Source organism: Coregonus lavaretus (assembly GCF_964263955.1).
Source record: "Coregonus lavaretus genome assembly, chromosome: 27".
Lineage (NCBI taxonomy): Eukaryota > Metazoa > Chordata > Actinopteri > Salmoniformes > Salmonidae > Coregonus > Coregonus lavaretus.
In genome coordinates, this window is record NC_140014.1 from 45,395,647 (window position 1) to 45,420,116 (window position 24,470).

General features: G+C 48.6%; 1 protein-coding gene across 1 annotated transcript in view; it reads right to left on the reverse strand.

Annotated features, from left to right (window-relative positions):
* LOC311103037 (dynein axonemal assembly factor 9-like) overlaps window positions 1-24,470 on the reverse strand; it is a gene marked incomplete at its 5' end in the record, with an annotated part of 41,596 nt that overhangs the window by 12,379 nt on the left and 4,747 nt on the right. The window contains 5 exons of the mRNA XM_084144529.1: window positions 253-339; window positions 443-616; window positions 4,194-4,319; window positions 6,219-6,353; window positions 6,752-6,840. Coding sequence (XP_084000655.1) covers window positions 253-339; window positions 443-616; window positions 4,194-4,319; window positions 6,219-6,353; window positions 6,752-6,840 — 611 coding nt within the window. The remainder of the gene's footprint in view (window positions 1-252; window positions 340-442; window positions 617-4,193; window positions 4,320-6,218; window positions 6,354-6,751; window positions 6,841-24,470) is intronic.

Consider the following 24,470-nt stretch of genomic DNA (forward strand, 5'->3'; position numbering starts at 1 on the left):
AGAGAGGGAGATGAGAGAGGGAGAGGAGAGATAGAGGGGAAGGAGAGAGAGAGAGAGGAGAGAAGAAGAGGATAGATATAGGGGAAGGAGAGAGGGAGAGGAGAGAAGTAGAGGATAGATAGAGGGGAAGGAGAGAGGAGAGAAGGAGAGGAGAGATAGAGGGGAAGGAGAGAGAGAGGAGAGAAGAAGAGGATAGATAGAGGGGAAGGAGAGAGGGAGAGGAGAGAAGGAGAGAGGGAGAGATCATCTTACCAGCCAGGGTAGAGCAGGTAACGGGCTCTCATCATCTGAGCCTCAGAGAAGCTGCTCTCAGACATAATCATCTTCACATCCTCATTCCTATAGAAGGGAATGATGCACTGTTACACAAGGAACCATGAGAATCACTGAAAGACTTCAGATTCAGATAGAAATTAGGTAAGACTCCATCAGGCTAATCTACCTGGTAACAGCTCCTCTCTCTGCCAGGACAAAGACAGCGTTGGGATTGGCTGACCGGATCAGCTGTTGTACACTTTGGAGGAGAGGGTTCTTCTGGTCTGCTGTCAGTCCAGTGAAGACGACTGTACTCACTATACCTTGGCTGCACTGCTCCACCAGCTTAGGGAAGACAAACCTATACAGGTAGAATCAGATATCCATCAGTTATGGTACAGATGGGTTTAGTTCAGCATTAGGCTAATCACACCCAGTTAGCCCCATAAAAAGAGAACGGACGTCCCCATTTAAGTCAATGATGGCATAATGGGTGGACTGGCGGCCATTGCGATTGTACCCATAGAAGCAAAACAGGAAGTTTACCCATCAATCTGTGCTGTGATTTGTTGAATCAACTCAATTGACATTAAAAAAATTCCATTCCATTGCATGAGCCACATCAGTTAACATAGATATGGTTAAGAGGTCAATGGACCTCGACTGAAACAATGGAATTGCCATGGAAACGGGTGGGGTAAAAGGTGCCATGGAAACGGGTGGGGGAAAAGGCCGTGAGTCTCCTCATTGCCCCCAGCAAAATGAGTCTCCATTTATGCTATTGCTTACATGTGTATTCCGGTAACACTTTACTTGACACAGTCATAACCATGTCATATCATAACACAGTCATAACCATGTCATATATCGTAACACTGTCATGACCCATATATGTACACCTGTTGTGACATACACTATATACACAAAAGTATGTGGACACCCCTTCAATTTAGTGGATTTTGATATTTCAGCCACACCCATTGCTGACAGGTGTATAAAATCAAGCACACAGCCATGCAATCTCCATAGACAAACATTGGCAGTAGAATGGCCTTACTGAAGAGCTCAGTGACTTTCAACGTGGCACCGTCATAGGATGCCACCTTTCCAACAAGTCAGTTTGTCAAATTTCTGCCATGCTAGAGCTGCCCCGGTCAACTGTAAGTGCTGTTATTGTGAAGTGGAAACGTCTAGGAGCAACAACGGCTCAGCCGTGAAGTGGTAGGCCACACAAGCTCACAGAACGGGACCGCCGAGTGCTGAAGCACGTAGCGCGTAAAAATAGTCTGTCCTCGGTTGCAGCACTCATTACCGAGTTCCAAACTGCCTCTGGAAGCAAAACAAGAACTGTTGGTCGGGAGCTTCATGAAATGGGTTTCCATGGCCAAGCGCCAGCTGGAGTGGTGTAAAGCTCGCCGCCATTGGACTCTGGAGCAGTGGAAACGCGTTCTCTGGAGTGATGAATCACACTTCACCATCTGGCAGTCTGGCGGACTAATCTGGGTTTGGTGGATGCCAGGAGAACGCTACCTGCCCGAATGCATAGTGCCAACTGTAAAGTTTGATGGAGGAGGAATAATGGTCTGGGGCTGTTTTTCATGGTTCGGGCTAGGCCCCTTAGTTCCAGTGAAGGGAAATCTTAACGCTACAGCATACAATGACATTCTAGATGATTCTGTGCTTCCAACATTGTGGCAACAGTTTGGGGAAGGCCCTTTCCTGTTTCAGCATGACAATGCCCCCATGCACAAAGCGAGGTCCATACAGAAATGGTTTGTCGAGATCGGTGTGGAAGAACTTGACTGGCCTGCACAGAGCAGGTAGCTTAGTGGGTAAGAGCGTTGTGCCAGTAACCGAAAGGTTGCAGGTTCTAATCCCTGAGCCGACTAGGTGAAAAATCTGTCGATGTGCCCTTGAGCAAGGCACTTAACCCTAATTGCTTCTGTAAGTCGCTCTGGATAAGAGCGTCTGCTAAATGACTAAAATGTAAAATGTAAATGTAACCCCATCGAACACCTTTAGGAGGAATTGGAACGTCCACTGTGAGCCAGGCCTAATCGCCCAACATAAGTGCCAGACCTCACTAATGCTCTTGTGGCTGAATGGAAGCAAGTCCCTGCAGCAATGTTCCAACATCTAGTGGAAAGCCTTCCCAGAAGAGTGGAGGCTGTTATAGCAGCAAAGGGGGGACCAACTCCATATTAAAGCCCATGATTTTGGAATGAGATGTTCGACGAGCAGGTGTCCACATACCTTTGGCCATGTAGTGTATTGCGTTATTTTATGGCTGGTTATGACACCTACATAACACCACCAAACCTACCACACAGGGCAAACCATTCCATTACACCATAGCCTACTTGTCAACAGTATGTTTACTTCATATTTTTTTATTGACCATATTAAAATTATCATTATAAATCACACATTGATGTCAGACATGCACCGACCCCGATGCTCTGTTGCTGATGACTGGGATGAATGCAGGAGCAGATTTCAGGAGCAGGACAAGACACCCTCTTTCTGACTGATGACTGATGTAAAGGCCTGTAGGTGATAGACCTATCTGGCTCATATGATTAAGATGGTCATAATGCTTCTTGACAGTGTCATAGTGTCATATGGGATTTACACTCTTATGTAGGTGTCATAACCAGCCGTAAAATGAGGCAATATGTCACAGCAGGTGTCATGACAGTGTTATGACCCTATTGTAACAGGTTATGACGCTTGGTGTAAAGTAAAGTATTAACTGTATTTCACACTATGTTGAGGTAAAAATCAGAGTATAACGCCTGTATGGACGTCAACACCAACTCATGTTCATGTCATCGTCACCAATCAACAGCATTACAGTTAAAAACTACTGGCTACCATCAATTATGTGACAAGTGACTGTTATCGATATATAACATATCTTCTAAGAGTTTAATTCGGGAGATGGTAACTCATTAAACAACTTATTCCGTGGTGCCCCAAATTCCTAATGAGTTAATTGTTAACTGATTAATTCAATCAAGTGATAATTTAACATAGTTCGGTGATTCAATAAATAACAGTCATACATTAAAGTAAGTCACGTCACGACCGTGTGTACAGCCTGCGCCAAAAAACAAAGCAGAGCTAGCTCATGCCTTTCAAGCAACTTTTTTAAAATCATCATTAGTCGCAACATGCAGCCTTACAATGTATTAAAAATCAAAACATGTAGAACAACTAAAGTTACATGAATAACTCTAAATTAAGCATATAGGAGGACCTGTTTCTTTGTTAACCGCTCAACACAGAATAGCCGCCTGTGCACAATCCCTCAAATCGTTTGGAGAAAATATCCTTTCTATTTTATTCAGCTTTGTTCAATTCTATTCTTCATACTATAAAATAATATAAAATAATGCCATGGAATTCTAAGCTAATCTTGTCTGCTAAATGAACTAGTGTAGCCCACAGCCATATGGCATGGCCAGATCAGGGCCTAACATAAGGACAACTCAGAGGATGCTATTCTGTTCTTCTGAAATAGACTGCATTTTCTTCATATCATGTTTCTTTAGACCTGTCTAAAATAAATAATGGATTTATTGTGAAGGTGTAGGCTATATTACATGGATTTATTAGACTTTTTAAAATGTAGATGTTCCAAAGGTCTGCATCAGTGGCTTGTAGGCTATGTGTGGAAGCCAGGAGATGCTAAATGTGTTTGTTAATTAACGGTAAATTACCGTGAGACCGACAGTTATTTGCTTGACAATCACCGGCTGACGAAGTTTCGTGACCGCCACAGCCCTAGGTGTTACCAGTGAAAGGTGTGCTGACCGCCACAGCTCTAGGTGTGACCAGTGAAAGGTGTGCTGACCACCACAGCCCTAGGTGTGACCACCACAGCCCTAGGTGTGACCACCACAGCCCTAGGTGTGACCAGTGAAAGGTGTGCTGACCTGTGTTCCATGTATGAGCTGAGAGGGTTCACGCAGGCTGTGACCGCCCCGATGGTGAAACAGGCCTGGACCACAGCGTCTGGATGGGACAGCACCGCCTGGACCACGTCTAACACATCTGTACATCTAGAGACAGAGAGATAGTCAGGGTTAAGCCGGGTGTATACAGATAGAGACAGAGAGATAGTCAGGGTTAAGCCGGGTGTATACAGATAGAGACAGAGAGATAGTCAGGGTTAAGCCGGGTGTATACAGATAGAGACAGAGAGATAGTCAGGGTTAAGCCGGGTGTATACAGATAGAGACAGAGAGATAGTCAGGGTTAAGCCGGGTGTATACAGATAGAGACAGAGAGATAGTCAGGGTTAAGCCGGGTGTATACAGATAGAGACAGAGACATAGTCAGGGTTAAGCCGGGTGTATACTACCACGTTTAATACATCTACACAGACTTAAACAGTGGGACAGCACCGCCTGGACCACATTTAATGCATCTACACAGACTTAAACAGTGGGACAGCACCGCCTGGACTACGTTTAATACATCTACACAGACTTAAACAGTGGGACAGCACCGCCTGGACTACGTTTAATACATCTACACAGACTTAAACAGTGGGACAGCACCGCCTGGACCACGTTTAATACATCTACACAGACTTAAACAGTGGGACAGCACCGCCTGGACTACGTTTAATACATCTACACAGACTTAAACAGTGGGACAGCACCGCCTGGACCACATTTAATACATCTACACAGACTTAAACAGTGGGACAGCACCGCCTGGACCACGTTTAATACATCTACACAGACTTAAACAGTGGGACAGCACCGCCTGGACTACGTTTAATACATCTACACAGACTTAAACAGTGGGACAGCACCGCCTGGACTACGTTTAATACATCAACACAGACTTAAACAGTGGGACAGCACCGCCTGGACCACGTTTAATACATCTACACAGACTTAAACAGTGGGACAGCACCGCCTGGACTACGTTTAATACATCTACACAGACTTAAACAGTGGGACAGCACCGCCTGGACCACGTTTAATACATCTACACAGACTTAAACAGTGGGACAGCACCGCCTGGACCACGTTTAATACATCTACACAGACTTAAACAGTGGGACAGCACCGCCTGGACCACGTTTAATACATCTACACAGACTTAAACAGTGGGACAGCACCGCCTGGACTACGTTTAATACATCTACACAGACTTAAACAGTGGGACAGCACCGCCTGGACCACGTTTAATACATCTACACAGACTTAAACAGTGGGACAGCACCGCCTGGACCACGTTTAATACATCTACACAGACTTAAACAGTGGGACAGCACCGCCTGGACTACGTTTAATACATCTACACAGACTTAAACAGTGGGACAGCACCGCCTGGACTACGTTTAATACATCTACACAGACTTAAACAGTGGGACAGCACCGCCTGGACCACGTTTAATACATCTACACAGACTTAAACAGTGGGACAGCACCGCCTGGACTACGTTTAATACATCTACACAGACTTAAACAGTGGGACAGCACCGCCTGGACTACGTTTAATACATCTACACAGACTTAAACAGTGGGACAGCACCGCCTGGACCACGTTTAATACATCTACACAGACTTAAACAGTGGGACAGCACCGCCTGGACCACGTTTAATACATCTACACAGACTTAAACAGTGGGACAGCACCGCCTGGACCACATTTAATACATCTACACAGACTTAAACAGTGGGACAGCACCGCCTGGACCACGTTTAATACATCTACACAGACTTAAACAGTGGGACAGCACCGCCTGGACTACGTTTAATACATCTACACAGACTTAAACAGTGGGACAGCACCGCCTGGACCACGTTTAATACATCTACACAGACTTAAACAGTGACACCAGCAGCTGATGGAGGGTCTGTCTGGCTGGTTGACTTGTCTTTTGTAAGCTACATGGGACATTATGATCTCAGACACCGGTACACAGCTTAATGTGGACATACCCAGGAGTGAGCAGCAGTAGTCGGGGTTTCCCTCCAGGTGCTCTCTGAGTCTCCAGGAAGCAGGACAGGTAGCGCTGCAGGTGGGAGGTGGAGACACCATCACTGCTGTCTGGTTCTGGATGGTATACCACCCACCTACACATCAACACACACAGGAGAAACACTAGTTAGACACCATCACTGCTGTCTGGACCTGATCAGTAGACAACCCACCTGGTTGAATATACACACACACAGCTAGAAACACCACAGTGGGTCAGGGTCATAGTTCAAACACCACAGTCAGCCACATACTGTCCAGTGGGTCAGGGTCATAGTTCAAACACCACAGTCAGCCACATACTGTACAGTGGGTCAGGGTCATAGTTCAAACACCACAGTCAGACACATACTGTACAGTGGGTCAGGGTCATAGTTCAAACACCACAGTCAGCCACATACTGTACAGTGGGTCAGGGTCATAGTTCAAACACCACAGTCAGCCACATACTGTACAGTGGGTCAGGGTCATAGTTCCTATTGACTTGTCTCACCTTCCTCCTTCTCTATTCAGCTGGACCAGGAAGTTAGCCAGTCTGTTCTTGTGGCTGCCTGGTAGTCCAGAGATGATGGTTATAACCACCTGTTATCATACAAACACACAGGTACATCAGTCTCCTGGACAATCAACACACTGGGAAGTAGTGGGAGCTGCGAAGAATAGTCATCTAAGTTAGTTACCTTGTCAGTCTGTCCTGTGAGAGGGTTAGTTACCCTGTCAGTCTGTCCTGTGACAGGGTTAGTTACCCTGTCAGTCTGTCCTGCCAGAGGGTTAGTTACCTTGTCAGTCTGTCCTGTGAGAGGGTTAGTTACCTTGTCAGTCTGTCCTGTGACAGGGTTAGTTACCTTGTCAGTCTGTCCTGTGACAGGGTTAGTTACCTTGTCAGTCTGTCCTGTGAGAGGGTTAGTTACCTTGTCAGTCTGTCCTGTGAGAGGGTTAGTTACCTTGTCAGTCTGTCCTGTGAGAGGGTTAGTTACCCTGTCAGTCTGTCCTGTGAGAGGGTTAGTTACCCTGTCAGTCTGTCCTGTGACAGGGTTAGTTACCCTGTCAGTCTGTCCTGTGAGAGGGTTAGTTACCCTGTCAGTCTGTCCTGCCAGAGGGTTAGTTACCCTGTCAGTCTGTCCTGTGAGAGGGTTAGTTACCCTGTCAGTCTGTCCTGCCAGAGGGTTAGTTACCCTGTCAGTCTGTCCTGCCAGAGGGTTAGTTACCTTGTCAGTATGTCCTGTGAGAGGGTTAGTTACCTTGTCAGTCTGTCCTGCCAGAGGGTTAGTTACCCTGTCAGTCTGTCCTGTGACAGGGTTAGTTACCTTTTCAGTCTGTCCTGTGACAGGGTTAGTTACCTTGTCAGTCTGTCCTGCCAGAGGGTTAGTTACCCTGTCAGTCTGTCCTGTGACAGGGTTAGTTACCTTGTCAGTCTGTCCTGTGACAGGGTTAGTTACCTTGTCAGTCTGTCCTGTGAGAGGGTTAGTTACCTTGTCAGTCTGTCCTGTGAGAGGGTTAGTTACCTTGTCAGTCTGTCCTGCCAGAGGGTTAGTTACCTTGTCAGTGTGTCCTGTGAGAGGGTTAGTTACCTTGTCAGTCTGTCCTGTGAGAGGGTTAGTTACCTTGTCAGTCTGTCCTGCCAGAGGGTTAGTTACCTTGTCAGTCTGTCCTGTGACAGGGTTAGTTACCCTGTCAGTCTGTCCTGTGACAGGGTTAGTTACCCTGTCAGTCTGTCCTGTGAGAGGGTTAGTTACCTTGTCAGTCTGTCCTGCCAGAGGGTTAGTTACCTTGTCAGTCTGTCCTGTGACAGGGTTAGTTACCCTGTCAGTCTGTCCTGTGACAGGGTTAGTTACCTTGTCAGTCTGTCCTGTGAGAGGGTTAGTTACCTTGTCAGTCTGTCCTGCCAGAGGGTTAGTTACCCTGTCAGTCTGTCCTGCCAGAGGGTTAGTTACCTTGTCAGTCTGTCCTGTGACAGGGTTAGTTACCCTGTCAGTCTGTCCTGTGACAGGGTTAGTTACCCTGTCAGTCTGTCCTGTGACAGGGTTAGTTACCTTGTCAGTCTGTCCTGTGACAGGGTTAGTTACCTTGTCAGTGTGTCCTGTGAGAGGGTTAGTTACCTTGTCAGTCTGTCCTGTGACAGGGTTAGTTACCTTGTCAGTCTGTCCTGTGACAGGGTTAGTTACCTTGTCAGTCTGTCCTGTGAGAGGGTTAGTTACCTTGTCAGTCTGTCCTGTGAGAGGGTTAGTTACCTTGTCAGTCTGTCCTGTGACAGGGTTAGTTACCTTGTCAGTCTGTCCTGTGAGAGGGTTAGTTACCTTGTCAGTCTGTCCTGTGAGAGGGTTAGTTACCTTGTCAGTCTGTCCTGTGACAGGGTTAGTTACCCTGTCAGTCTGTCCTGTGAGAGGGTTAGTTACCTTGTCAGTCTGTCCTGTGAGAGGGTTAGTTACCTTGTCAGTCTGTCCTGTGACAGGGTTAGTTACCTTGTCAGTCTGTCCTGTGAGAGGGTTAGTTACCTTGTCAGTCTGTCCTGTGAGAGGGTTAGTTACATTGTCAGTCTGTCCTGTGAGAGGGTTAGTTACCTTGTCAGTCTGTCCTGTGACAGGGTTAGTTACATTGTCAGTCTGTCCTGTGAGAGGGTTAGTTACCTTGTCAGTCTATCCTGTGAGAGGGTTAGTTACCCTGTCAGTCTGTCCTGTGAGAGGGTTAGTTACCTTGTCAGTCTGTCCTGCCAGAGGGTTAGTTACCTTGTCAGTCTGTCCTGCCAGAAGGTTAGTTACCTTGTCAGTCTGTCCTGTGAGAGGGTTAGTTACCTTGTCAGTCTGTCCTGTGAGAGGGTTAGTTACCTTGTTAGTGTGTCCTGCCAGAGGGTTAGTTACCTTGTCAGTCTGTCCTGTGAGAGGGTTAGTTACCTTGTCAGTCTGTCCTGCCAGAGGGTTAGTTACCTTGTCAGTCTGTCCTGCAAGAGGGTTAGTTACCTTGTCAGTCTGTCCTGTGAGAGGGTTAGTTACCTTGTCAGTCTGTCCTGTGAGATGGTTAGTTACCTTGTCAGTCTGTCCTGTGAGAGGGTTAGTTACCCTGTCAGTCTGTCCTGTGAGAGGGTTAGTTACCTTGTCAGTGTGTCCTGCCAGAGGGTTAGTTACCTTGTCAGTGTGTCCTGTGAGAGGGTTAGTTACCTTGTCAGTCTGTCCTGTGAGAGGGTTAGTTACCTCGTCAGTCTGTCCTGTGAGAGGGTTAGTTACCCTGTCAGTCTGTCCTGTGAGAGGGTTAGTTACCCTGTCAGTCTGTCCTGTGAGAGGGTTAGTTACCTTGTCAGTGTGTCCTGCCAGAGGGTTAGTTACCTTGTCAGTCTGTCCTGTGAGAGGGTTAGTTACCTTGTTAGTGTGTCCTGCCAGAGGGTTAGTTACCTTGTCAGTCTGTCCTGTGAGAGGGTGAGTTACCTTGTCAGTCTGTCCTGCCAGAGGGTTAGTTACCTTGTCAGTCTGTCCTGCAAGAGGGTTAGTTACCTTGTCAGTCTGTCCTGTGAGAGGGTTAGTTACCTTGTCAGTCTGTCCTGTGAGAGGGTTAGTTACCTTGTCAGTCTGTCCTGTGAGAGGGTTAGTTACCCTGTCAGTCTGTCCTGTGACAGGGTTAGTTACCCTGTCAGTCTGTCCTGCCAGAGGGTTAGTTACCTTGTCAGTCTGTCCTGTGAGAGGGTTAGTTACCTTGTCAGTCTGTCCTGTGAGAGGGTTAGTTACCTTGTCAGTCTGTCCTGTGACAGGGTTAGTTACCTTGTCAGTCTGTCCTGTGACAGGGTTAGTTACCTTGTCAGTCTGTCCTGTGAGAGGGTTAGTTACCTTGTCAGTCTGTCCTGTGAGAGGGTTAGTTACCTTGTCAGTCTGTCCTGTGAGAGGGTTAGTTACCCTGTCAGTCTGTCCTGTGAGAGGGTTAGTTACCCTGTCAGTCTGTCCTGTGACAGGGTTAGTTACCCTGTCAGTCTGTCCTGTGAGAGGGTTAGTTACCCTGTCAGTCTGTCCTGCCAGAGGGTTAGTTACCCTGTCAGTCTGTCCTGTGAGAGGGTTAGTTACCCTGTCAGTCTGTCCTGCCAGAGGGTTAGTTACCCTGTCAGTCTGTCCTGCCAGAGGGTTAGTTACCTTGTCAGTATGTCCTGTGAGAGGGTTAGTTACCTTGTCAGTCTGTCCTGCCAGAGGGTTAGTTACCTTGTCAGTCTGTCCTGCCAGAGGGTTAGTTACCCTGTCAGTCTGTCCTGTGACAGGGTTAGTTACCTTGTCAGTCTGTCCTGTGACAGGGTTAGTTACCTTGTCAGTCTGTCCTGCCAGAGGGTTAGTTACCCTGTCAGTCTGTCCTGTGACAGGGTTAGTTACCTTGTCAGTCTGTCCTGTGACAGGGTTAGTTACCTTGTCAGTCTGTCCTGTGAGAGGGTTAGTTACCTTGTCAGTCTGTCCTGTGAGAGGGTTAGTTACCTTGTCAGTCTGTCCTGCCAGAGGGTTAGTTACCTTGTCAGTGTGTCCTGTGAGAGGGTTAGTTACCTTGTCAGTCTGTCCTGCGAGAGGGTTAGTTACCTTGTCAGTCTGTCCTGCCAGAGGGTTAGTTACCTTGTCAGTCTGTCCTGTGACAGGGTTAGTTACCCTGTCAGTCTGTCCTGTGACAGGGTTAGTTACCCTGTCAGTCTGTCCTGTGAGAGGGTTAGTTACCTTGTCAGTCTGTCCTGCCAGAGGGTTAGTTACCTTGTCAGTCTGTCCTGTGACAGGGTTAGTTACCCTGTCAGTCTGTCCTGTGACAGGGTTAGTTACCTTGTCAGTCTGTCCTGTGAGAGGGTTAGTTACCTTGTCAGTCTGTCCTGCCAGAGGGTTAGTTACCCTGTCAGTCTGTCCTGCCAGAGGGTTAGTTACCTTGTCAGTCTGTCCTGTGACAGGGTTAGTTACCCTGTCAGTCTGTCCTGTGACAGGGTTAGTTACCCTGTCAGTCTGTCCTGTGACAGGGTTAGTTACCTTGTCAGTCTGTCCTGTGACAGGGTTAGTTACCTTGTCAGTGTGTCCTGTGAGAGGGTTAGTTACCTTGTCAGTCTGTCCTGTGACAGGGTTAGTTACCTTGTCAGTCTGTCCTGTGACAGGGTTAGTTACCTTGTCAGTCTGTCCTGTGAGAGGGTTAGTTACCTTGTCAGTCTGTCCTGTGAGAGGGTTAGTTACCTTGTCAGTCTGTCCTGTGACAGGGTTAGTTACCTTGTCAGTCTGTCCTGTGAGAGGGTTAGTTACCTTGTCAGTCTGTCCTGTGAGAGGGTTAGTTACCTTGTCAGTCTGTCCTGTGACAGGGTTAGTTACCCTGTCAGTCTGTCCTGTGAGAGGGTTAGTTACCTTGTCAGTCTGTCTTGTGAGAGGGTTAGTTACCTTGTCAGTCTGTCCTGTGACAGGGTTAGTTACCTTGTCAGTCTGTCCTGTGAGAGGGTTAGTTACCTTGTCAGTCTGTCCTGTGAGAGGGTTAGTTACATTGTCAGTCTGTCCTGTGAGAGGGTTAGTTACCTTGTCAGTCTGTCCTGTGACAGGGTTAGTTACATTGTCAGTCTGTCCTGTGAGAGGGTTAGTTACCTTGTCAGTCTATCCTGTGAGAGGGTTAGTTACCCTGTCAGTCTGTCCTGTGAGAGGGTTAGTTACCTTGTCAGTCTGTCCTGCCAGAGGGTTAGTTACCTTGTCAGTCTGTCCTGCCAGAAGGTTAGTTACCTTGTCAGTCTGTCCTGTGAGAGGGTTAGTTACCTTGTCAGTCTGTCCTGTGAGAGGGTTAGTTACCTTGTTAGTGTGTCCTGCCAGAGGGTTAGTTACCTTGTCAGTCTGTCCTGTGAGAGGGTTAGTTACCTTGTCAGTCTGTCCTGCCAGAGGGTTAGTTACCTTGTCAGTCTGTCCTGCAAGAGGGTTAGTTACCTTGTCAGTCTGTCCTGTGAGAGGGTTCGTTACCCTGTCAGTCTGTCCTGTGAGAGGGTTAGTTACCCTGTCAGTCTGTCCTGTGAGAGGGTTAGTTACCTTGTCAGTGTGTCCTGCCAGAGGGTTAGTTACCTTGTCAGTCTGTCCTGTGAGTGGGTTAGTTACCTTGTCAGTCTGTCCTGTGAGAGGGTTAGTTACCTTGTCAGTCTGTCCTGTGAGAGGGTTAGTTACCTTGTCAGTCTGTCCTGTGAGAGGGTTAGTTACCCTGTCAGTGTGTCCTGCCAGAGGGTTAGTTACCCTGTCACTGTGTCCTGCCAGAGGGTTAGTTACCTTGTCAGTCTGTCCTGTGAGAGGGTTAGTTACCTTGTCAGTGTGTCCTGCCAGAGGGTTAGTTACCTTGTCAGTGTGTCCTGTGAGAGGGTTAGTTACCTTGTCAGTCTGTCCTGTGAGAGGGTTAGTTACCTTGTCAGTCTGTCCTGTGAGAGGGTTAGTTACCTTGTCAGTGTGTCCTGCCAAAGGGTTAGTTACCTTGTCAGTCTGTCCTGTGAGAGGGTTAGTTACCTTGTCAGTGTGTCCTGCCAGAGGGTTAGTTACCTTGTCAGTGTGTCCTGCCAGAGGGTTAGTTACCTTGTCAGTCTGTCCTGTGAGAGGGTTAGTTACCTTGTCAGTGTGTCCTGCCAAAGGGTTAGTTACCTTGTCAGTCTGTCCTGTGAGAGGGTTAGTTACCTTGTCAGTGTGTCCTGCCAGAGGGTTAGTTACCTTGTCAGTGTGTCCTGCCAGAGGGTTAGTTACCTTGTCAGTCTGTCCTGTGAGAGGGTTAGTTACCTTGTCAGTCTGTCCTGTGAGAGGGTTAGTTACCTTGTCAGTGTGTCCTGTGAGAGGGTTAGTTACCTTGTCAGTCTGTCCTGTGACAGGGTTAGTTACCTTGTCAGTCTGTCCTGCCAGAGCGTTAGTTACCTTGTCAGTCTGTCCTGTGAGAGGGTTAGTTACCTTGTCAGTGTGTCCTGCCAGAGGGTTAGTTACCTTGTCAGTGTGTCCTGCCAGAGGGTTAGTTACCTTGTCAGTGTGTCCTGTGAGAGGGTTAGTTACCTTGTCAGTCTGTCCTGTGAGAGGGTTAGTTACCTTGTCAGTGTGTCCTGTGAGAGGGTTAGTTACCTTGTCAGTGTGTCCTGTGAGAGGGTTAGTTACCTTGTCAGTCTGTCCTGTGAGAGGGTTAGTTACCTTGTCAGTGTGTCCTGCCAAAGGGTTAGTTACCTTGTCAGTCTGTCCTGTGAGAGGGTTAGTTACCTTGTCAGTGTGTCCTGCCAGAGGGTTAGTTACCTTGTCAGTGTGTCCTGCCAGAGGGTTAGTTACCTTGTCAGTCTGTCCTGTGAGAGGGTTAGTTACCTTGTCAGTGTGTCCTGCCAAAGGGTTAGTTACCTTGTCAGTCTGTCCTGTGAGAGGGTTAGTTACCTTGTCAGTGTGTCCTGCCAGAGGGTTAGTTACCTTGTCAGTGTGTCCTGCCAGAGGGTTAGTTACCTTGTCAGTCTGTCCTGTGAGAGGGTTAGTTACCTTGTCAGTCTGTCCTGTGAGAGGGTTAGTTACCTTGTCAGTGTGTCCTGTGAGAGGGTTAGTTACCTTGTCAGTCTGTCCTGTGACAGGGTTAGTTACCTTGTCAGTCTGTCCTGCCAGAGCGTTAGTTACCTTGTCAGTCTGTCCTGTGAGAGGGTTAGTTACCTTGTCAGTGTGTCCTGCCAGAGGGTTAGTTACCTTGTCAGTGTGTCCTGCCAGAGGGTTAGTTACCTTGTCAGTGTGTCCTGTGAGAGGGTTAGTTACCTTGTCAGTCTGTCCTGTGAGAGGGTTAGTTACCTTGTCAGTGTGTCCTGTGAGAGGGTTAGTTACCTTGTCAGTGTGTCCTGTGAGAGGGTTAGTTACCTTGTCAGTGTGTCCTGCCAGAGGGTTAGTTACCTTGTCAGTCTGTCCTGCCAGAGGGTTAGTTACCTTGTCAGTGTGTCCTGTGAGAGGGTTAGTTACCTTGTCAGTGTGTCCTGCCAGAGGGTTAGTTACCTTGTCAGTCTGTCCTGCCAGAGGGTTAGTTACCTTGTCAGTCTGTCCTGCCAGAGGGTTAGTTACCTTGTCAGTCTGTCCTGCCAGAGGGTTAGTTACCTTGTCAGTGTGTCCTGTGAGAGGGTTAGTTACCTTGTCAGTCTGTCCTGTGACAGGGTTAGTTACCCTGTCAGTCTGTCCTGTGACAGGGTTAGTTACCTTGTCAGTCTGTCCTGTGAGAGGGTTAGTTACCTTGTCAGTCTGTCCTGCCAGAGGGTTAGTTACCCTGTCAGTCTGTCCTGCCAGAGGGTTAGTTACCTTGTCAGTCTGTCCTGTGACAGGGTTAGTTACCCTGTCAGTCTGTCCTGTGACAGGGTTAGTTACCCTGTCAGTCTGTCCTGTGACAGGGTTAGTTACCTTGTCAGTCTGTCCTGTGACAGGGTTAGTTACCTTGTCAGTGTGTCCTGTGAGAGGGTTAGTTACCTTGTCAGTCTGTCCTGTGACAGGGTTAGTTACCTTGTCAGTCTGTCCTGTGACAGGGTTAGTTACCTTGTCAGTCTGTCCTGTGAGAGGGTTAGTTACCTTGTCAGTCTGTCCTGTGAGAGGGTTAGTTACCTTGTCAGTCTGTCCTGTGACAGGGTTAGTTACCTTGTCAGTCTGTCCTGTGAGAGGGTTAGTTACCTTGTCAGTCTGTCCTGTGAGAGGGTTAGTTACCTTGTCAGTCTGTCCTGTGACAGGGTTAGTTACCCTGTCAGTCTGTCCTGTGAGAGGGTTAGTTACCTTGTCAGTCTGTCTTGTGAGAGGGTTAGTTACCTTGTCAGTCTGTCCTGTGACAGGGTTAGTTACCTTGTCAGTCTGTCCTGTGAGAGGGTTAGTTACCTTGTCAGTCTGTCCTGTGAGAGGGTTAGTTACATTGTCAGTCTGTCCTGTGAGAGGGTTAGTTACCTTGTCAGTCTGTCCTGTGACAGGGTTAGTTACATTGTCAGTCTGTCCTGTGAGAGGGTTAGTTACCTTGTCAGTCTATCCTGTGAGAGGGTTAGTTACCCTGTCAGTCTGTCCTGTGAGAGGGTTAGTTACCTTGTCAGTCTGTCCTGCCAGAGGGTTAGTTACCTTGTCAGTCTGTCCTGCCAGAAGGTTAGTTACCTTGTCAGTCTGTCCTGTGAGAGGGTTAGTTACCTTGTCAGTCTGTCCTGTGAGAGGGTTAGTTACCTTGTTAGTGTGTCCTGCCAGAGGGTTAGTTACCTTGTCAGTCTGTCCTGTGAGAGGGTTAGTTACCTTGTCAGTCTGTCCTGCCAGAGGGTTAGTTACCTTGTCAGTCTGTCCTGCAAGAGGGTTAGTTACCTTGTCAGTCTGTCCTGTGAGAGGGTTCGTTACCCTGTCAGTCTGTCCTGTGAGAGGGTTAGTTACCCTGTCAGTCTGTCCTGTGAGAGGGTTAGTTACCTTGTCAGTGTGTCCTGCCAGAGGGTTAGTTACCTTGTCAGTCTGTCCTGTGAGTGGGTTAGTTACCTTGTCAGTCTGTCCTGTGAGAGGGTTAGTTACCTTGTCAGTCTGTCCTGTGAGAGGGTTAGTTACCTTGTCAGTCTGTCCTGTGAGAGGGTTAGTTACCCTGTCAGTGTGTCCTGCCAGAGGGTTAGTTACCCTGTCACTGTGTCCTGCCAGAGGGTTAGTTACCTTGTCAGTCTGTCCTGTGAGAGGGTTAGTTACCTTGTCAGTGTGTCCTGCCAGAGGGTTAGTTACCTTGTCAGTGTGTCCTGTGAGAGGGTTAGTTACCTTGTCAGTCTGTCCTGTGAGAGGGTTAGTTACCTTGTCAGTCTGTCCTGTGAGAGGGTTAGTTACCTTGTCAGTGTGTCCTGCCAAAGGGTTAGTTACCTTGTCAGTCTGTCCTGTGAGAGGGTTAGTTACCTTGTCAGTGTGTCCTGCCAGAGGGTTAGTTACCTTGTCAGTGTGTCCTGCCAGAGGGTTAGTTACCTTGTCAGTCTGTCCTGTGAGAGGGTTAGTTACCTTGTCAGTGTGTCCTGCCAAAGGGTTAGTTACCTTGTCAGTCTGTCCTGTGAGAGGGTTAGTTACCTTGTCAGTGTGTCCTGCCAGAGGGTTAGTTACCTTGTCAGTGTGTCCTGCCAGAGGGTTAGTTACCTTGTCAGTCTGTCCTGTGAGAGGGTTAGTTACCTTGTCAGTCTGTCCTGTGAGAGGGTTAGTTACCTTGTCAGTGTGTCCTGTGAGAGGGTTAGTTACCTTGTCAGTCTGTCCTGTGACAGGGTTAGTTACCTTGTCAGTCTGTCCTGCCAGAGCGTTAGTTACCTTGTCAGTCTGTCCTGTGAGAGGGTTAGTTACCTTGTCAGTGTGTCCTGCCAGAGGGTTAGTTACCTTGTCAGTGTGTCCTGCCAGAGGGTTAGTTACCTTGTCAGTGTGTCCTGTGAGAGGGTTAGTTACCTTGTCAGTCTGTCCTGTGAGAGGGTTAGTTACCTTGTCAGTGTGTCCTGTGAGAGGGTTAGTTACCTTGTCAGTGTGTCCTGTGAGAGGGTTAGTTACCTTGTCAGTCTGTCCTGTGAGAGGGTTAGTTACCTTGTCAGTGTGTCCTGCCAAAGGGTTAGTTACCTTGTCAGTCTGTCCTGTGAGAGGGTTAGTTACCTTGTCAGTGTGTCCTGCCAGAGGGTTAGTTACCTTGTCAGTGTGTCCTGCCAGAGGGTTAGTTACCTTGTCAGTCTGTCCTGTGAGAGGGTTAGTTACCTTGTCAGTGTGTCCTGCCAAAGGGTTAGTTACCTTGTCAGTCTGTCCTGTGAGAGGGTTAGTTACCTTGTCAGTGTGTCCTGCCAGAGGGTTAGTTACCTTGTCAGTGTGTCCTGCCAGAGGGTTAGTTACCTTGTCAGTCTGTCCTGTGAGAGGGTTAGTTACCTTGTCAGTCTGTCCTGTGAGAGGGTTAGTTACCTTGTCAGTGTGTCCTGTGAGAGGGTTAGTTACCTTGTCAGTCTGTCCTGTGACAGGGTTAGTTACCTTGTCAGTCTGTCCTGCCAGAGCGTTAGTTACCTTGTCAGTCTGTCCTGTGAGAGGGTTAGTTACCTTGTCAGTGTGTCCTGCCAGAGGGTTAGTTACCTTGTCAGTGTGTCCTGCCAGAGGGTTAGTTACCTTGTCAGTGTGTCCTGTGAGAGGGTTAGTTACCTTGTCAGTCTGTCCTGTGAGAGGGTTAGTTACCTTGTCAGTGTGTCCTGTGAGAGGGTTAGTTACCTTGTCAGTGTGTCCTGTGAGAGGGTTAGTTACCTTGTCAGTGTGTCCTGCCAGAGGGTTAGTTACCTTGTCAGTCTGTCCTGCCAGAGGGTTAGTTACCTTGTCAGTGTGTCCTGTGAGAGGGTTAGTTACCTTGTCAGTGTGTCCTGCCAGAGGGTTAGTTACCTTGTCAGTCTGTCCTGCCAGAGGGTTAGTTACCTTGTCAGTCTGTCCTGCCAGAGGGTTAGTTACCTTGTCAGTCTGTCCTGCCAGAGGGTTAGTTACCTTGTCAGTGTGTCCTGTGAGAGGGTTAGTTACCTTGTCAGTCTGTCCTGTGAGAGGGTTAGTTACCTTGTCAGTCTGTCCTGTGAGAGGGTTAGTTACCCTGTCAGTCTGTCCTGTGAAAGGGTTAGTTACCTTGTCAGTGTGTCCTGTGAGAGGGTTAGTTACCTTGTCAGTCTGTCCTGTGAGAGGGTTAGTTACCTTGTCAGTCTGTCCTGTGAGAGGGTTAGTTACCTTGTCAGTGTGTCCTGCCAGAGGGTTAGTTACCTTGTCAGTCTGTCCTGTGAGAGGGTTAGTTACCTTGTCAGTGTGTCCTGTGAGAGGGTTAGTTACCTTGTCAGTCTGTCCTGTGAGAGGGTTAGTTACCTTGTCAGTCTGTCCTGTGAGAGGGTTAGTTACCTTGTCAGTGTGTCCTGCCAAAGGGTTAGTTACCTTGTCAGTCTGTCCTGTGAGAGGGTTAGTTACCCTGTCAGTCTGTCCTGTGAGTGGGTTAGTTACCTTGTCAGTCTGTCCTGTGAGAGGGTTAGTTACCTTGTCAGTCTGTCCTGTGAGAGGGTTAGTTACCTTGTCAGTGTGTCCTGCCAAAGGGTTAGTTACCTCGTCAGTCTGTCCTGTGAGAGGGTTCGTTACCCTGTCAGTCTGTCCTGTGAGTGGGTTAGTTACCTTGTCAGTCTGTCCTGTGAGAGGGTTAGTTACCTTGTCAGTCTGTCCTGTGAGAGTGTTAGTTACCTTGTCAGTCTGTCCTGTGAGAGGGTTAGTTACCTTGTCAGTGTGTCCTGCCAAAGGGTTAGTTACCTTGTCAGTGTGTCCTGCCAGAGGGTTAGTTACCTTGTCAGTCTGTCCTGTGAGAGGGTTAGTTACCTTGTTAGTGTGTCCTGCCAGAGGGTTAGTTACCTTGTCAGTCTGTCCTGTGAGAGGGTGAGTTACCTTGTCAGTCTGTCCTGCCAGAGGGTTAGTTACCTTGTCAGTCTGTCCTGCAAGAGGGTTAGTTACCTTGTCAGTCTGTCCTGTGAGAGGGTTAGTTACCTTGTCAGTCTGTCCTGTGAGAGGGTTAGTTACCTTGTCAGTCTGTCCTGTGAGAGGGTTCGTTACCCTGTCAGTCTGTCCTGTGAGAGGGTTAGTTACCCTGTCAGTCTGTCCTGTGAGAGGGTTAGTTACCTTGTCAGTGTGTCCTGCCAGAGGGTTAGTTACCTTGTCAGTCTGTCCTGTGAGAGGGTTAGTTACCTTGTCAGTCTGTCCTGTGAGAGGGTTAGTTACCTTGTCAGTGTGTCCTGTGAGAGGGTTAGTTACCTTGTCAGTCTGTCCTGTGACAGGGTTAGTTACCTTGTCAGTCTGTCCTGCCAGAGCGTTAGTTACCTTGTCAGTCTGTCCTGTGAGAGGGTTAGTTACCTTGTCAGTGTGTCCTGCCAGAGGGTTAGTTACCTTGTCAGTGTGTCCTGCCAGAGGGTTAGTTACCTTGTCAGTGTGTCCTGTGAGAGGGTTAGTTACCTTGTCAGTCTGTCCTGTGAGAGGGTTAGTTACCTTGTCAGTGTGTCCTGTGAGAGGGTTAGTTACCTTGTCAGTGTGTCCTGTGAGAGGGTTAGTTACCTTGTCAGTGTGTCCTGCCAGAGGGTTAGTTACCTTGTCAGTCTGTCCTGCCAGAGAGTTAGTTACCTTGTCAGTGTGTCCTGTGAGAGGGTTAGTTACCTTGTCAGTGTGTCCTGCCAGAGGGTTAGTTACCTTGTCAGTCTGTCCTGCCAGAGGGTTAGTTACCTTGTCAGTCTGTCCTGCCAGAGGGTTAGTTACCTTGTCAGTCTGTCCTGCCAGAGGGTTAGTTACCTTGTCAGTGTGTCCTGTGAGAGGGTTAGTTACCTTGTCAGTCTGTCCTGTGAGAGGGTTAGTTACCTTGTCAGTCTGTCCTGTGAGAGGGTTAGTTACCCTGTCAGTCTGTCCTGTGAAAGGGTTAGTTACCTTGTCAGTGTGTCCTGTGAGAGGGTTAGTTACCTTGTCAGTCTGTCCTGTGAGAGGGTTAGTTACCTTGTCAGTCTGTCCTGTGAGAGGGTTAGTTACCTTGTCAGTGTGTCCTGCCAGAGGGTTAGTTACCTTGTCAGTCTGTCCTGTGAGAGAGTTAGTTACCTTGTCAGTGTGTCCTGTGAGAGGGTTAGTTACCTTGTCAGTCTGTCCTGTGAGAGGGTTAGTTACCTTGTCAGTCTGTCCTGTGAGAGGGTTAGTTACCTTGTCAGTGTGTCCTGCCAAAGGGTTAGTTACCTTGTCAGTCTGTCCTGTGAGAGGGTTAGTTACCCTGTCAGTCTGTCCTGTGAGTGGGTTAGTTACCTTGTCAGTCTGTCCTGTGAGAGGGTTAGTTACCTTGTCAGTCTGTCCTGTGAGAGGGTTAGTTACCTTGTCAGTGTGTCCTGCCAAAGGGTTAGTTACCTCGTCAGTCTGTCCTGTGAGAGGGTTCGTTACCCTGTCAGTCTGTCCTGTGAGTGGGTTAGTTACCTTGTCAGTCTGTCCTGTGAGAGGGTTAGTTACCTTGTCAGTCTGTCCTGTGAGAGGGTTAGTTACCTTGTCAGTCTGTCCTGTGAGAGGGTTAGTTACCCTGTCAGTGTGTCCTGCCAGAGGGTTAGTTACCCTGTCACTGTGTCCTGCCAGAGGGTTAGTTACCTTGTCAGTCTGTCCTGTGAGAGGGTTAGTTACCTTGTCAGTGTGTCCTGCCAAAGGGTTAGTTACCTTGTCAGTCTGTCCTGTGAGAGGGTTAGTTACCTTGTCAGTGTGTCCTGCCAGAGGGTTAGTTACCTTGTCAGTCTGTCCTGTGAGAGGGTTAGTTACCTTGTCAGTCTGTCCTGTGAGAGGGTTAGTTACCTTGTCAGTGTGTCCTGTGAGAGGGTTAGTTACCTTGTCAGTCTGTCCTGTGACAGGGTTAGTTACCTTGTCAGTCTGTCCTGCCAGAGCGTTAGTTACCTTGTCAGTCTGTCCTGTGAGAGGGTTAGTTACCTTGTCAGTGTGTCCTGCCAGAGGGTTAGTTACCTTGTCAGTGTGTCCTGCCAGAGGGTTAGTTACCTTGTCAGTGTGTCCTGTGAGAGGGTTAGTTACCTTGTCAGTCTGTCCTGTGAGAGGGTTAGTTACCTTGTCAGTGTGTCCTGTGAGAGGGTTAGTTACCTTGTCAGTGTGTCCTGTGAGAGGGTTAGTTACCTTGTCAGTGTGTCCTGCCAGAGGGTTAGTTACCTTGTCAGTCTGTCCTGTGAGAGGGTTAGTTACCTTGTCAGTCTGTCCTGTGAGAGGGTTCGTTACCCTGTCAGTCTGTCCTGTGAGAGGGTTAGTTACCCTGTCAGTCTGTCCTGTGAGAGGGTTAGTTACCTTGTCAGTGTGTCCTGCCAGAGGGTTAGTTACCTTGTCAGTCTGTCCTGTGAGAGGGTTAGTTACCTTGTCAGTCTGTCCTGTGAGAGGGTTAGTTACCTTGTCAGTGTGTCCTGTGAGAGGGTTAGTTACCTTGTCAGTCTGTCCTGTGACAGGGTTAGTTACCTTGTCAGTCTGTCCTGCCAGAGCGTTAGTTACCTTGTCAGTCTGTCCTGTGAGAGGGTTAGTTACCTTGTCAGTGTGTCCTGCCAGAGGGTTAGTTACCTTGTCAGTGTGTCCTGCCAGAGGGTTAGTTACCTTGTCAGTGTGTCCTGTGAGAGGGTTAGTTACCTTGTCAGTCTGTCCTGTGAGAGGGTTAGTTACCTTGTCAGTGTGTCCTGTGAGAGGGTTAGTTACCTTGTCAGTGTGTCCTGTGAGAGGGTTAGTTACCTTGTCAGTGTGTCCTGCCAGAGGGTTAGTTACCTTGTCAGTCTGTCCTGCCAGAGGGTTAGTTACCTTGTCAGTGTGTCCTGTGAGAGGGTTAGTTACCTTGTCAGTGTGTCCTGCCAGAGGGTTAGTTACCTTGTCAGTCTGTCCTGCCAGAGGGTTAGTTACCTTGTCAGTCTGTCCTGCCAGAGGGTTAGTTACCTTGTCAGTCTGTCCTGCCAGAGGGTTAGTTACCTTGTCAGTGTGTCCTGTGAGAGGGTTAGTTACCTTGTCAGTCTGTCCTGTGAGAGGGTTAGTTACCTTGTCAGTCTGTCCTGTGAGAGGGTTAGTTACCCTGTCAGTCTGTCCTGTGAAAGGGTTAGTTACCTTGTCAGTGTGTCCTGTGAGAGGGTTAGTTACCTTGTCAGTCTGTCCTGTGAGAGGGTTAGTTACCTTGTCAGTCTGTCCTGTGAGAGGGTTAGTTACCTTGTCAGTGTGTCCTGCCAGAGGGTTAGTTACCTTGTCAGTCTGTCCTGTGAGAGGGTTAGTTACCTTGTCAGTGTGTCCTGTGAGAGGGTTAGTTACCTTGTCAGTCTGTCCTGTGAGAGGGTTAGTTACCTTGTCAGTCTGTCCTGTGAGAGGGTTAGTTACCTTGTCAGTGTGTCCTGCCAAAGGGTTAGTTACCTTGTCAGTCTGTCCTGTGAGAGGGTTAGTTACCCTGTCAGTCTGTCCTGTGAGTGGGTTAGTTACCTTGTCAGTCTGTCCTGTGAGAGGGTTAGTTACCTTGTCAGTCTGTCCTGTGAGAGGGTTAGTTACCTTGTCAGTGTGTCCTGCCAAAGGGTTAGTTACCTCGTAAGTCTGTCCTGTGAGAGGGTTCGTTACCCTGTCAGTCTGTCCTGTGAGTGGGTTAGTTACCTTGTCAGTCTGTCCTGTGAGAGGGTTAGTTACCTTGTCAGTCTGTCCTGTGAGAGGGTTAGTTACCTTGTCAGTCTGTCCTGTGAGAGGGTTAGTTACCCTGTCAGTGTGTCCTGCCAGAGGGTTAGTTACCCTGTCACTGTGTCCTGCCAGAGGGTTAGTTACCTTGTCAGTCTGTCCTGTGAGAGGGTTAGTTACCTTGTCAGTGTGTCCTGCCAGAGGGTTAGTTACCTTGTCAGTGTGTCCTGCCAGAGGGTTAGTTACCTTGTCAGTCTGTCCTGTGAGAGGGTTAGTTACCTTGTCAGTCTGTCCTGTGAGAGGGTTAGTTACCTTGTCAGTGTGTCCTGTGAGAGGGTTAGTTACCTTGTCAGTCTGTCCTGTGACAGGGTTAGTTACCTTGTCAGTCTGTCCTGCCAGAGCGTTAGTTACCTTGTCAGTCTGTCCTGTGAGAGGGTTAGTTACCTTGTCAGTGTGTCCTGCCAGAGGGTTAGTTACCTTGTCAGTGTGTCCTGCCAGAGGGTTAGTTACCTTGTCAGTGTGTCCTGTGAGAGGGTTAGTTACCTTGTCAGTCTGTCCTGTGAGAGGGTTAGTTACCTTGTCAGTGTGTCCTGTGAGAGGGTTAGTTACCTTGTCAGTGTGTCCTGTGAGAGGGTTAGTTACCTTGTCAGTGTGTCCTGCCAGAGGGTTAGTTACCTTGTCAGTCTGTCCTGCCAGAGGGTTAGTTACCTTGTCAGTGTGTCCTGTGAGAGGGTTAGTTACCTTGTCAGTGTGTCCTGCCAGAGGGTTAGTTACCTTGTCAGTCTGTCCTGCCAGAGGGTTAGTTACCTTGTCAGTCTGTCCTGCCAGAGGGTTAGTTACCTTGTCAGTCTGTCCTGCCAGAGGGTTAGTTACCTTGTCAGTGTGTCCTGTGAGAGGGTTAGTTACCTTGTCAGTCTGTCCTGTGAGAGGGTTAGTTACCTTGTCAGTCTGTCCTGTGAGAGGGTTAGTTACCCTGTCAGTCTGTCCTGTGACAGGGTTAGTTACCTTGTCAGTGTTTGCTGTGAGAGGGTTAGTTACCTTGTCAGTCTGTCCTGTGAGAGGGTTAGTTACCTTGTCAGTCTGTCCTGTGAGAGGGTTAGTTACCTTGTCAGTGTGTCCTGCCAGAGGGTTAGTTACCTTGTCAGTCTGTCCTGTGAGAGGGTTAGTTACCTTGTCAGTGTGTCCTGTGAGAGGGTTAGTTACCTTGTCAGTCTGTCCTGTGAGAGGGTTAGTTACCTTGTCAGTCTGTCCTGTGAGAGGGTTAGTTACCTTGTCAGTGTGTCCTGCCAAAGGGTTAGTTACCTTGTCAGTCTGTCCTGTGAGAGGGTTAGTTACCCTGTCAGTCTGTCCTGTGAGTGGGTTAGTTACCTTGTCAGTCTGTCCTGTGAGAGGGTTAGTTACCTTGTCAGTCTGTCCTGTGAGAGGGTTAGTTACCTTGTCAGTGTGTCCTGCCAAAGGGTTAGTTACCTCGTCAGTCTGTCCTGTGAGAGGGTTCGTTACCCTGTCAGTCTGTCCTGTGAGTGGGTTAGTTACCTTGTCAGTCTGTCCTGTGAGAGGGTTAGTTACCTTGTCAGTCTGTCCTGTGAGAGGGTTAGTTACCTTGTCAGTCTGTCCTGTGAGAGGGTTAGTTACCCTGTCAGTGTGTCCTGCCAGAGGGTTAGTTACCCTGTCACTGTGTCCTGCCAGAGGGTTAGTTACCTTGTCAGTCTGTCCTGTGAGAGGGTTAGTTACCTTGTCAGTGTGTCCTGCCAGAGGGTTAGTTACCTTGTCAGTGTGTCCTGTGAGAGGGTTAGTTACCTTGTCAGTCTGTCCTGTGAGAGGGTTAGTTACCTTGTCAGTCTGTCCTGTGAGAGGGTTAGTTACCTTGTCAGTGTGTCCTGCCAAAGGGTTAGTTACCTTGTCAGTCTGTCCTGTGAGAGGGTTAGTTACCTTGTCAGTGTGTCCTGTGAGAGGGTTAGTTACCTTGTCAGTGTGTCCTGCCAGAGGGTTAGTTACCTTGTCAGTCTGTCCTGCCAGAGGGTTAGTTACCTTGTCAGTGTGTCCTGCCAGAGGGTTAGTTACCTTGTCAGTCTGTCCTGCCAGAGGGTTAGTTACCTTGTCAGTCTGTCCTGCCAGAGGGTTAGTTACCTTGTCAGT